The 12,082-nt window shown below is 51.1% G+C and overlaps 1 protein-coding gene across 1 annotated transcript; it reads left to right on the forward strand.

Annotated features, from left to right (window-relative positions):
• The first annotated feature begins 10,117 nt into the window (after window positions 1–10,117).
• On the forward strand, window positions 10,118–11,131 carry LOC141569561 (melanoma-associated antigen B1-like). The gene has a single exon (XM_074323289.1). It carries the CDS (start codon window positions 10,118–10,120, stop codon window positions 11,129–11,131), a length of 1,014 nt encoding a protein of 337 aa, XP_074179390.1.
• The last annotated feature ends 951 nt before the right edge of the window (window positions 11,132–12,082 follow it).

Consider the following 12,082-nt stretch of genomic DNA (forward strand, 5'->3'; position numbering starts at 1 on the left):
AAGCTGAGGGTAGCTGGAAGGAAGGATATAGAGCTGAGGTGAAGGCAGGCCTTGTTCTGGGCTCATACGTACCCATGACCAATGGGGTAACCCAAGATAGGACTCATCCTCCTCCAGTTCCCCTCAATTTATGATCCTGTGGACTTATTTCTGGGTGATGCCTTCCACATTTAAGGATAGGCTGTCAGACTTTCCCACTGGAGTTCCAAATACCATTTAGATGGTGGAGAGTCCTCATTTACACACTTCAAGGCACAACCTGCCATGGGTGGTGGTAGCTTACTTGCTAGAGGAGGAGGCTCTCTCAATAAGATCATTCAAAGCTGCCTGCCCCCTTGTAGAATCAGGGCCACTCCATACTTTCTGACCTCTCCACTCAGAGTAGCCCTGACAACAAGGAAAGAGAACACCCTCTTGCTCCATTAAGTACTCTAAACCCCAGTGTGGGCTTTCACAAGGGGTTCTCCCTGATAAATAGCAAAATCTGCTGGATACCTCCATGTAGGCAAAAAGAGGGAGAGGCCCAGGCTCCCAATTTGCTCACCCCATAGCAGAACACTCATTCTGGTGGAGAAGGAGGTAGTACACTGCTCTCATCACATCTGGACAACTTAGGACTGCCTCTATGTCAATGATGTCTTCCTGGTTCTCTTTAGTGTGTCTATAATCAGCACTGTATCCCCTGCCACTATTGTCCAGGTTATGCTTCCTTAAGGTCCAGAGATTGACAGGTCAGTGGGAGGACTGGTGAAAAGGTAGATGGAATGAACAGATCATTGGCCCAGGTAGTTTTCTACTAAGCCAGTCCTAACTGCTCTTTCAAAATGCAGGCCCTTTATGGTATCCAGGCCAAATAAGCGAGGGACAGAGGAGCTATATGAGCTGCCATTTCTTCTCGTTCTCTCCAGTTCACATCATCCTCAGTTCTTCTGTCACTCAGTTGACTGATGTCCCCATTTCCCTTGAGCCCTTTCCCTCCAAATGCCCTACTTGACCCATGCTGGTGTCTCTTCTCATTGACAGAATATATGGATTCTTTTTGCTCTCCTCATATGTGATGTAACTTTGAAAATTGTAATATATATAAAGGAAGGTTTTTAATCCCATCTAGAACTGAATTGTGTGACTAGTGTGACAGAGTGTTCTAGTAGCATTATTTTTTTAATTTGGATATCCAGTTGTTTCGTTGTCGGACTTTATTAAGAAGACTATTCTTTCTCTACTTCTCTGCAGTGGCAGTTTTAATAATCAGAGGTCCATGTATAAGTGGTGTTTGGGGACATTTATTCAGTTCTATTGGTCTATTTGCTTATACCAGCAAATATACCACAAAATTTTAATTACTATAGCTTTTATAAAAAGTAATTCTTAATACCTAATAGGGTACGTCCTCATATTTTTTTCTTTGTAAAGAAATATGCTCATCACCATTTTCAAGTAAATTTAAAGTTTAAAATCAGCTTGTCAAGTTTCATATACAAAACCTATTGAGTTCCTTTTCGGGGAAATGGGTATTAACATATACTGTAGATTAAATTTGGGGAGAATTAACATGTTTACAATATTCAGTACTCCACGAACATATGATAATTCTGTATTTACTTAGGTTTTTATTAGTTTCTTTATATAATAGCTATATGCTGGGGGTGCCAAAAAAGGTATACAAGTGGACACTTTGATCAGTGTTGCTCAAGCAGTAGTTCGCTGTAATCAGAAGTGCCTGGACACTGATGGTAACCACTTTGAGCACCTCTTGTCATTGCAGAAGTCAAACGTGACTTGTAATCATCTTTCGATATTGGTATATATTGAGTATTATAATTTTAATACAGTTTGCTTTCTTAAAATGTGTATACATTTTTTGACACTCTCTGTATGTTTTTTATTCATATTTTATATATAAATATATTAGGCACCAGGTATTTTGTATGGTAATTTACAAGTTATATTTTGTTAATTTCATATTGATACTATTTGTTGCTATACAAACAGAGTGCATGTTTATATATTGATCTTCTATTCACCAATTTTTAAATACTTTTATTGATTTAAGTTTACCTTTAATTATTTTTTTAGATACTGCATCCTTTACTTATCTGGTAACATATCTTCTTTTATCATAATAAATTTTATAAAACACTATTCTGCATCAAATTAGATATGCTTTTTAAACATTTAATCTGTCCACAAGGTATGCAGCCCTGGACCTATTTATCCTCAGTTCGATTCCTCACGCTTTCCCTGCTCTGTTCTCTACTATAACATGTCTAACTCCCATTTGTTATGCTCTGTGCTCTCCAACACCTGGGTGTCAGATCAGTTAAGCCAAGAAGTGCCAAGAGGTGGCAAAAGTGCCCAGGTGAATGAAAAATGCCCAGAATTTTCCTCTCTGAAGCAGGTGGCTTCTCCTTCAAGGGTTACATTTTCTGCATGGCTTCAAGGACCTTCAGTAAGAATACCGTACTTCTTTCTTCCTCTAGCCTTTTTTTGAGTTGCTAAGTATTGTTTTACTAAACTCTCTTTATTGGCTTCTAAAATAACCAATTTCCTGCGCTAAAGTCTTCGAGTTATATATTTAGAGTTATTTCTGTTTTCTCAATAATCCCTGACTTACCATTGACCAATTATATTGACTGCTCTTTTTCATGTGAAATCTTCTTTTCATTCTTAGGAAAAAGTTAACTCTATCACATATATATGTGTACACACACACACACACACACACACGTTAAAAAATTCTAATATAAGGGAAACATTTATTCAACTTTAAAAAATTTTGAGCTGTACATATAAAGTCCTACAGTATTACTGGTGGGAAACAACCCAAGTCATACTCGGATATTTTAGCCTTAAATCAATTTATCAGAAAAAGACATGTTTAAAACATCCAAATGATTTGAGAGCTACAAAAACAATAGCATACTATACCAAAATAATTACAAGGTAGGAAATAATGAAAACAAATGCAGAAATGATTAATTAAAAGACAGCACAACCAACTAATGAAAGTCAGTTCTTTGAAAACATTTCTATAACATTTTAAATAGGTATTATGAACTATAAAAGAAAGAAGCAGAAATCAGTGATATTAGTTAAGTAAAATTCTACAAACTATACCTTCAGAAGAGGTTTAAAGGCTGTAAGAGAATACTATACTTTTACCATTGCATCAGGAGAATAAATGGTGGATAAGGAAAAGATCTGACTTAGAGAATAATTTTAGCTAATAAACAAAAAGAATGATAAAATTACCATTCTGCAGCCCCTAATGGATTAATGGATGAGGGCTATTATCCTCAATGACTGCCAACATCCCCACAAAGGAGAGAGCAAACATCATGTATCTCCTAATGGAAGTGCACAGGGTTGCTTCTGGAATAGTGTTACCAACAAACAAATAAATATATAAATCTTCATCTGTTCAAGCTTCTTCCTATTACTATTGAGGATTGTTGATACTGAGTGCCAGTTATATTGGGTTCCTTATTCTATTCTCTGTACTGCTGCATATGTTTGACAATTTCAATCATAACATAATTTTATTATAAATAGCATGCCTTTCAATTTAAAAATCCAACTGAACTGGAATATTCTTAGCAAAATATAAATGATTAAATAGGTCTATAAAGAAATAGAAAACTTAATCTAACAATACAAACTAAAATTGCAGTTAAACCCAAGTTACCCTCAAAATGTTCCCAGACCACCCAAGTTTGGAAACTCTTTATACCAAATGGTGAATCAAAATTTTATACAAACTCTTCCAAACCACACATGAAGATGGGAAATGACTCATCCATTCTAACGGGCTAGCTTTCCGTGATATGAAGACCAGATAAGGATATCCTGAAAAAAGAACACGAGAGCCAAGCTCACTCTTATAGAAGCTAGTATCTTAAATAATTTTATAACATATGCAATATAGTGGTGAATTAATAAGAAATAAGCTGTGTCAAGGAATGCAAAGATATCACATCATAAAACATGAATCAGATTCACTATACTAACAGGAGAGAGAAGCATATGATCATGTGCAGGAGGAAAGAAAAAGCTTTGGATAAAAATTCAACACAAATTCATGGTAATACCTTTTAGCAAACTTATAAGAACAGAATTTCCATATCATAAAATCACCAGCAAATATACATAAACGTGATATATTAGAAGCATTCCCAAAAACTCAGGAAAAACACACAGAGGCATGATATTACAGACTTGCATGTGAATGTACAGTAAGACACAGCCATGCATAAGAATAATAAAATAAGAGGTATGAATAATGAAAAGAAACACATGATAATAGTACCAATATGATCCTATAATTTAAATACATACAGTAATAGGGAAACACAATATTCAAATATACAAGGAAAATCAAAAAGATAGTATACAGAAAATCACTAGCAAATTCAGAAGTCTGGTCACAAACAATAAATAACTAAACGGCTCTTAATGGATAATACATTAGTCACAACAGCAATAACAACTAAAATGTACTTAAAATGAAACCTTACAAAACTGTACAATATCTTTATACATGCAACTATAAAAGCTTACTGAGCGGTATTAATATAAAAGTCCCAAATAGAGCAGTTAATTTATTCAGGGGGAAAAGAATATTGTAAAAATGAACATTCTGAAATTAATTACAGATTTAGTGCCTTACCCATAGTTTCCAAGATGACTACCAAACTTGGGCTGCTGTTTCCAGGGTCCCAAATCAACCGTTCAAAAACGAAAGAAGTGATAAAAAAAACACAACAACAATAGCAGTAAAAAAGTAATGAGAAACCGCTGAGAGGCACTAAGTTTGTACTGAATTAGTAATTGTGTGGGGGCAGCTGGCAGCTTGCCATGAAGTAGAGACAGGCCTGTAGAAGGCAGGGATGGTTGGAGGAAAGTTTGTAAAGTTTGGGCCTTGTTTCTTCCAGTGTGCCCCGGGACAGTGAATTTCTAATGTTTCCCTGAGAGAACCCGAGGCAGTGCCTCATAGCCAGGTGCCAGGGCCATGGGGTAATATCAGGAGGAAAGTCTGAATTGTTTGGGGCAGCGTGAGTCCAGAGGTTGTACAATGACCATGTGAAATGTTGTTAGTAGATGAGGGCTGTGCTTTTGAAACGATCAGCTTAATACAATCTCAGGCGTGGGTTAACGCAGAAGAGCAACTATCACAGTGTTTGCACATAAGGACAGAAATTCGTTCCAGAGACTTGCAGCAAGAACACCGACGTCAGCCAACAGAGGCCCCAGGCAGAGCTATCAGGCGAGTGGGCACCCCACTTTCTCCCTGTGAGTCTAGAGGGACCTAGTAAAGGAAGGATTTAACTGAGACAGGGATGACGTACAGGCCTGCTATGATACACTACAGAGCAAGTTCATTACCTCGGAACACTGGTGCCACCGGGGTCTCACCCCCTGCAGCCACGTGTGGGAGCCCTCAGGCAGGAATGGCCGGCAGGGGGGTACCAGCAGCACACGCATCAGGCGTCTCGGGCAGTTGCAGTCCTTGACGTGAGGGGTTGGCCTCAGGTGGACACAGGGGACGGGGCCCAGCACCTACAGGAGTCAAGGGAGGACAGAGAGGGCTGCGGGGGGGGGGGGGGTGTCGCCATTGCTGTCAGCCTTGGGCGGCCCCACGCATGGCTGCTTGGCTCGTGTCCCTAAACATTTCCTACCGGGGGTTCTGAGGGACATGAGAGCCTCGGTCCGAGGCAGCTGACTCGGGTGGGCAGGAGGAGCAGCCCAGGACCCGCCGAGTCCAGACAAGGCTCCTGGGTGCCAGTCCTGCGGGCCTCGCCCCCAGACCCCAACCCCCTCCCGAGCACGTGCCCCGCCCAGACCCACGTGGGCACCGGAAGCGGCCCCGCCCAACTGCCAGGGAGCCCGGCTGCCCAGCGGGAGGCCTGTCCCAGAGCTGCGGTGTGAGGTGCGCAGAGAGAGGAGTCCCACGTCTCATCCTGTCGGCGTCAGGTGCGAGGTGACCTAAGGTACGAGTGCGGGACCTGCCCGACAAGGGCCCCCCTTCCCCCTGAAAACAGGCGGCCACACATGCCGGGCCCCACCCCCACCCCCATTCCCGGGCGGCCTCAAAATGGCTGCTGGGCCCAGAGTCCTCCGCGTACCCCGCGGTCTCAGGGAATGAAGGCCTCGTCCGTCCGGGACTGGCGGGCTCGGGCTCGGCTCGGCTTTGCTGAGGGGGAATCGCAGGCCCCAGAGACTGAGGTCAGGCCCGTGGTGAGGAGTGCGGGGACCCCAGAGCCAGGAACTGGGGTGACGCATGGCGCCGCCGCCATGGGTCTGGGCGGGTGGAAGGCCCGACGAGCCTTCTCACTTTGCTGTGGGAGAGTCACGGGGGTGCGGGCCCGGGGCTGGGGGGCCGGCAGCAGGTCAGCAGCGGGGACGTTGGCCATGGAGGGTCTGGGCGGGTGGAAGGCCCCACGAGCCTCCTCACTTTGCTGTGGGAGAGTCACGGGGGTGCGGGCCCGGGGCTGGGGGGCTGGCAGCAGGTCAGCAGGGGGACGTTGGCCATGGAGGGTCTCGGCGGGTGTGAGGCCCCACGAGCCTTCTCACTTTGCTGTGGGAGAGTCACGGGGGTGCGGGCCCGGGGCTGGGGGGCCGGCAGCAGGTCAGCAGCGGGGACGTTGGCCATGGAGGGTCTGGGCGGGTGGAAGGCCCCACGAGCCTCCTCACTTTGCTGTGGGAGAGTCACGGGGGTGCGGGCCCGGGGCTGGGGGGCTGGCAGCAGGTCAGCAGTGGGGACATTGGCCATGGAGGGTCTGGGCGGGTGTGAGGCCCCACGAGCCTTCTCACTTTGCTGTGGGAGAGTCACGGGGGTGCGGGCCCGGGGCTGGGGGGCCGGCAGCAGGTCAGCAGCGGGGACGTTGGCCATGGAGGGTCTGGGCGGGTGGAAGGCCCCACGAGCCTTCTCACTTTGCTGTGGGAGAGTCACGGGGGTGCGGGCCCGGGGCTGGGGGGCCGGCAGCAGGTCAGCAGCGGGGACGTTGGCCATGGAGGGTCTGGGCGGGTGGAAGGCCCCACGAGCCTCCTCACTCTGCTGTGGGAGAGTCACGGGGGTGCGGGCCCGGGGCTGGGGGGCCGGCAGCAGGTCAGCAGCGGGGACGTTGGCCATGGAGGGTCTGGGCGGGTGGAAGGCCTGACGAGCCTTCTCACTTTGCTGTGGGAGAGTCACGGGGGTGCGGGCCCGGGGCTGGGGGGCTGGCAGCAGGTCAGCAGTGGGACGTTGGCCATGGAGGGTCTGGGTGGGTGGAAGGCCCCACGAGCCTTCTCACTTTGCTGTGGGAGAGTCACAGGGGTGCGGGCCCGGGGCTGGGGGGCCGGCAGCAGGTCAGCAGTGGGGACGTTGGCCATGGAGGGTCTGGGCGGGTGGAAGGCCCCACGAGCCTTCTCACTTTGCTGTGGGAGAGTCACGGGGGTGCGGGCCCGGGGCTGGGGGGCCGGCAGCAGGTCAGCAGTGGGACGTTGGCCATGGAGGGTCTGGGCGGGTGGAAGGCCCGACGTGCCTTCTCACTTTGCTGTGGGAGAGTCACGGGGGTGCGGGCCCGGGGCTGGGGGGCCGGCAGCAGGTCAGCAGTGGGGACGTTGGCCATGGAGGGTCTGGGCGGGTGGAAGGCCCGACGAGCCTTCTCACTTTGCTGTGGGAGAGTCAGGGGGGTGCGGGCCCGGGGCTGGGGCGCCGGCAGCAGGTCAGCAGGGGGACGTTGGCCATGGAGGGTCTGGGTGGGTGGAAGGCCCCACGAGCCTTCTCACTTTGCTGTGGGAGAGTCACGGGGGTGCTGGAGGGTCTGGGCGGGTGGAAGGCCCGAGCCTTCTCACTTTGCTGTGGGAGAGTCATGGGGGTGCGGGCCCGGGGCTGGGGGGCCGGCAGCAGGTCAGCAGTGGGGACGTTGGCCATGGAGGGTCTGGGTGGGTGGAAGGCCCCACGAGCCTCCTCACTTTGCTGTGGGAGAGTCATGGGCGTGAGTGCCCGGGCTGGGGGCCGGCAGCAGGTCAGCAGCGGGGACGTTGGCCATGGAGGGTCTGGGCGGGTGGAAGGCCCGACGAGCCTTCTCACTTTGCTGTGTGAGAGTCACGGGGGTGAGGGCCCGGGGCTGGGTGGCCGGCAGCAGGTCAGCAGTGGGGACGTTGGCCATGGAGGGTCTCGGCGGGTGGAAGGCCCCACGAGCCTCCTCACTTTGCTGTGGGAGAGTGACGGGGTGCGGGCCCGGGCTGGGGGGGCAGCAGGTCAGCAGGGGGACGTTGGCCATGGAGGGTCTGGGTGGGTGGAAGGCCCGACGAGCCTTCTCACTTTGCTGTGTGAGAGTCACGGGGGTGCGGGCCCGGGGCTGGGGGGCCGGCAGCAGGTCAGCAGGGGGACGTTGGCCATGGAGGGTCTGGGCGGGTGGAAGGCCCCACGAGCCTTCTCACTTTGCTGTGGGAGAGTCACGGGGGTGCGGGCCCGGGGCTGGGGGGCCGGCAGCAGGTCAGCAGTGGGGACGTTGGCCATGGAGGGTCTGGGTGGGTGGAAGGCCCCAGGAGCCTTCTCACTCTGCTGTGGGAGAGTCACGGGGGTGCGGGCCCGGGGCTGGGGGGCCGGCAACAGGTCAGCAGTGGGGACGTTGGCCATGGAGGGTCTGGGTGGGTGGAAGGCCCGACGAGCCTTCTCACTTTGCTGTGGGAGAGTCACGGGGGTGCGGGCCCGGGGCTGGGGGGCCGGCAGCAGGTCAGCAGGGGGACGTTGGCCATGGAGGGTCTGGGCGGGTGGAAGGCCCGACGAGCCTTCTCACTTTGCTGTGCGAGAGTCACGGGGGTGCGGGCCCGGGGCTGGGTGGCTGGGAGCAGGTCAGCAGTGGGGACGTTGGCCATGGAGGGTCTGGGCGGGTGGAAGGCCTGACGAGCCTTCTCACTTTGCTGTGGGAGAGTCACGGGGGTGCGGGCCCGGGGCTGGGTGGCTGGGAGCAGGTCAGCAGTGGGGACGTTGGCCATGGAGGGTCTGGGTGGGTGGAAGGCCCCACGAGCCTCCTCACTTTGCTGTGGGAGAGTCATGGGGGTGAGTGCCCGGGGCTGGGGGGCCGGCAGCAGGTCAGCAGTGGGGACGTTGGCCATGGAGGGTCTGGGCGGGTGGAAGGCCCCACGAGCCTTCTCACTTTGCTGTGTGAGAGTCACGGGGGTGAGGGCCCGGGGCTGGGGGGCCGGCACCAGGTCAGCAGCGGGGACGTTGGCCATGGAGGGTCTGGGCGGGTGTGAGGCCCCACGAGCCTTCTCACTTTGCTGTGTGAGAGTCACGGGGGTGAGGGCCCGGGGCTGGGGGGCCGGCATCAGGTCAGCAGGGGGACGTTGGCCATGGAGGGTCTGGGCGGGTGGAAGGCCCCACGAGCCTTCTCACTTTGCTGTGTGAGAGTCACGGGGGTGAGGGCCCGGGGCTGGGGGGCCGGCAGCAGGTCAGCAGAGGGCCCGTTGGCGATGGAGGTCCCGGGCCCATGTAAAGCCTATGGGGCTTTTCTCACTTTCCTTTGGGAAATCGTAGGGGTGGGGGCCTGGGCCTAAGGGCTGGCAGCAGGTCAGCAGAGGGAGGATTTCCAGGTCAGGGAGAGTCAGGGTACGGACCATGATCACTGTGGGGACCACGCACCCCAAACACAGAGGACACCTCAGAATCCCTAAGTACTGTGATCAAAGAGGGCCCCAGAGACATGTCGATACTGGGTTTGAAGTGTCTACTGGAAAGAAGCGGAGCGCAGTGGGGGGCTGGGGTGCCCGGCCAAAATATACATAATGATCCTGAATGTGAACTGAGAACACATCTCAAACCCAGAACACGAGGTTCCCCTTGCCAGGCCCTGCCGTCACCCCTGTAACTCCAGGTAGGGTGCATGGCTCTGTCCTAGGTACTCTCCATGCAGCTTTGCACGGTTCTGAGGAGCCAGGCCAATCAGAGAGGAGCCCCGTGGGTCCCCAGACAGAGCACTGACGGCCCTCAGACCTGCAGAGGCGGCCTTGGTTAAGGCCACGGTGGAATCTCCCTGCAGAGGTGCACACACCATCTCATTCTCCCTCCTCCAGGTGCTGGCATCACCTGCTCTGCCCACACCCGAGCCCGCTGTGCCTGACCTGTGCCATCATGCCTCGGGGTCCGAAGAGTAGACGCCTCCAGGGTGCAGATGAGACTGAGAGTCTCCGAGGTGATCAGGCCGCTGCAGCAGCAGAAGAAGAAGAGTGCCCCACTTGTCCTGTTTCTGGGGGTTCTCCCCCAAGCTGCCCTGCTCCTGGCCCTTTCCAGGAACCTCAGGGAGCCTCAGCCGCTGGGCCTCCCGAGGCAGGTGTCTCATACCCCAGATCTGATGAAGGGGCCCAGAGCCAAGCTGAGGAGGGCCCAAGCACCTCCTTTGCAGCATCGGCCACTCGGTCGGCTCGCGAAGATCCTCTGACCAGGGAGGCACACGTGCTGGTGCGGTTCCTGCTGGGGAAGTATAAACTGGGTGAGTGCATTACATGGGCCGAAATGATAAAGGCAGTCAAAAAGAAGTACAGGGAGCACTTCTCTGAGGTCCTCAGGAGAGCCTCTGAGCGCATGGAGCTGCTGTTTGGCCTAGAGGTGAAGGAAGTCGACCCCGGCAATCACTTCTATTCCCTTATCACCCTCCTGGATCTCCCCAGTGAGGGAAGTCTGAACAGGGACAAGAGTATGCCCAAGACTGGTCTCCTGGTGAACATCCTGGCCGTGATCTTCCTGAAGGGTAACCGCGCCACCGAGGAGGAGGTCTGGAAATCACTCAACGTGTTGGGGGTCTACGCTGGGAAGAGGCACGCCGTCTTCGGGGAACCCAAGAAGCTCATCATGAAAGATTTAGTGCAGCCCGAGTACCTGGAGTACCGCCAGGTGCCCGGCAGTGATCCTCCATGCTACGAGTTCCTGTGGGGCCCAAGAGCCCACGCTGAGACCACCAAGATGCGCGTGCTGGAAATTATGGCCAGGCTCAACGAGACCGTCCCCAGTTCCTTCCCAAAACTGTATGAGGAGGCTTTGAGAGATGAGGAAGAGAGAGCAGAGGTGAGAGCCGCAGCCAGGGCTGCCAGTGTTGCCAAGGCCAGTGCGCCTTCCAAGGCCCCGGCGCACAGCTCCTCCCACATGTAGTGAGGTCTGGGGCAGGCGTTTCTCCTCGGGGTTGAAGAGAGCAGCCTGCCTGCCCAGTAGTGGGCGGTTGAGGTCAGTTTAGTTTTAACAAAATGTTTACCTGGTTTTCCTGTTTTCTCATGAGTGACTTCTGGGTAAAGATAGAAGGATAGATAGATGATAGATACCAGATAGATACGTAGATAGATAAACACATAGAAACATAGAACAATTTCAGATGTTATTTGTTTTAATAAAGGTTTAGAAGATTCAAAGTAGAAATATGAGAATGACGTGGCTGTGACATATGTTGCTATCTAAAACGTTTGAAAGTTATAAGACAAATTGCGGTGAACGACGGTTTACTTTTAACATAGTGTTTATCTGCATTTCCTTTTTCTTCACGACTAACTTCTAGGTAAATAGATTAGATGTAGGTATAGACAGATATGTAGTATTTTATCAAATGTGATGTCTTTTAAAGAAGGTTTACAACCGTCAAAATGTGAATATGTGAATGACATGGCTATCATATTTTTTCTATGTAAAGGGTTTGAAAGTTACAGTTTTGGAATTTCTAAGACAAATTGTGGTCAATGTCGGTTTAGGTGTAAGCAGGATTTCCATGTGCATTTCCTTTTTCACCCCATGAGTAACTTCTAGGTAAAGACAGAATGATGGTAGAGAGACAGTTGGATGCATGGATGGATTGATGGATGGATGGATGGATGGATGGATGGATGGATGGATGGATGGATGGATGGATAGATAGGAGATATAGATAGATGACAGATAGTTATACAGATATGTAGCACTTTGTCAAATGTATCTTTTAATGAAGCTTTACATCCTTCACGATATCAATATGTGAATGACATGCTCTCACATTTTTTACTATCTAGAGGTTTGAATTTTACACTTTTGGAAATTATAAGACAAATTGTGGTCAAGGACAGTTTACTTTTAAAACGG

Source organism: Rhinolophus sinicus, chromosome X (genome assembly GCF_036562045.2).
Source record: "Rhinolophus sinicus isolate RSC01 chromosome X, ASM3656204v1, whole genome shotgun sequence".
In the NCBI taxonomy this organism is placed as follows: Eukaryota; Metazoa; Chordata; class Mammalia; order Chiroptera; family Rhinolophidae; genus Rhinolophus; species Rhinolophus sinicus.